General features: G+C 48.1%; 1 protein-coding gene across 1 annotated transcript; it reads right to left on the bottom strand.

The window, feature by feature from the left end:
• Positions 1-456: 456 nt before the first annotated feature.
• On the bottom strand, positions 457-954 carry LOC121029091 (60S ribosomal protein L27-like). The gene has a single exon (XM_040473083.1). The coding sequence runs from the start codon at positions 906-908 to the stop codon at positions 576-578; it is 333 nt and encodes a 110-aa protein (XP_040329017.1). The 5' UTR covers positions 909-954; the 3' UTR covers positions 457-575.
• Between the last annotated feature and the right edge of the window lie 201 nt (positions 955-1155).

Genomic DNA, 1155 nt, shown 5'->3' with positions numbered 1-1155 from the left:
GAGGAAAGGAAGGAGCCAGCCAGACACTCTGACACTCTATGTGTTGTTTTATTTAGCCCTCTCACCAAGTGAAGGAAGGAACTAATGTTATCCCCATTTCACAGATAGGAAAAAAATGAGCCTCTGAGAAGTAGCGTGGCCAAGGTCATGCTGCTAATGCCAGCTGGGATTTGAATCTCCTTTTAGAGAGTTGCAGAGGAGAAAAGGGGGAGAGAGGGGCACCTGGATGGCTCAGTCGGTTAAGCGTCCGACTTCGGCTCAGGTCATGATCTCGCGGTTTGTGAGTTTGAGCCCCACTTTGGGTTCTGTGCTGCCAGCTCAGAGCCTGGAACCTGCTTTGGAGTCTGTGTCTCCCCCTCTTTCTGCCCCTCCCTGGTGTGTGCTCTGTCTCTCTCTCAAAAATAAATAAACATCTAAAAAAAATTTTTTTTTGTTTTTTTTGTTGTTGTTGTTGGGTTTTTTTTTTTGGTATTTTTAATGACTGAAACAAAACAGATTTAAAACCGCAGCTTCTGGAAGAAACATTTGTTCTTGCTCGTCTTGTACCTCTCCTCGAAGTTGACCTTGGCCTCTCATCAGACCTTGCATTTAAGAGCAGGGTCTCTGAAGACATCCTTGTTGACAACAGTTTTGTCCAAGGGGATATCCTCAGAGTACCTTGTGGGCACGAAGTGATTGTAGTTATAAACTTTCACAAAAGACTTGATCTTTGACCTCTTGGCGATTTTCTTCTTGCCCATGGCAGCTGCCACTTTGCGGGGATAGAGGTCAATTCCAGCCACCAGAGCATGGCTGTAGGGACAGTCTGAGGTGCCATCATCGATGTTCTTCCCGATGGCCGCCTGGCGTCCCGAGTAGCGTCCGGCCAGGACCAGCACCACCTTCCCGGGTTTCAGAAATTTGCCCATCTCGAGCTACACCAGCTACTCGACCCTACGGCAGAAAGGAAGAAAGCCCACTCTTAAAACTTTTTTAAAAGAGAAAATGGGGAGAGAGCTACATGCACGCTGTTCCCCTTCTTTCATTCCCCCCTTCCCGCCCCCCTTTCCAGCATTTCTCTGTAGTCTGAGCATTTCTCAGGAGCCAGGAAGTCCATCTAGTTGCACCTTCCTGTGAATGGTCACTCTTGAGGGTCCCACAGAGAAGGTGTGCTTT

Source organism: Herpailurus yagouaroundi, unplaced genomic scaffold (assembly GCF_014898765.1).
Source record: "Herpailurus yagouaroundi ecotype Mexico unplaced genomic scaffold, PumYag 139, whole genome shotgun sequence".
In the NCBI taxonomy this organism is placed as follows: domain Eukaryota; kingdom Metazoa; phylum Chordata; class Mammalia; order Carnivora; family Felidae; genus Herpailurus; species Herpailurus yagouaroundi.
Note: the sequence above shows the minus strand (reverse complement) of the source record. Positions and strands in the feature narration are given on the sequence as shown.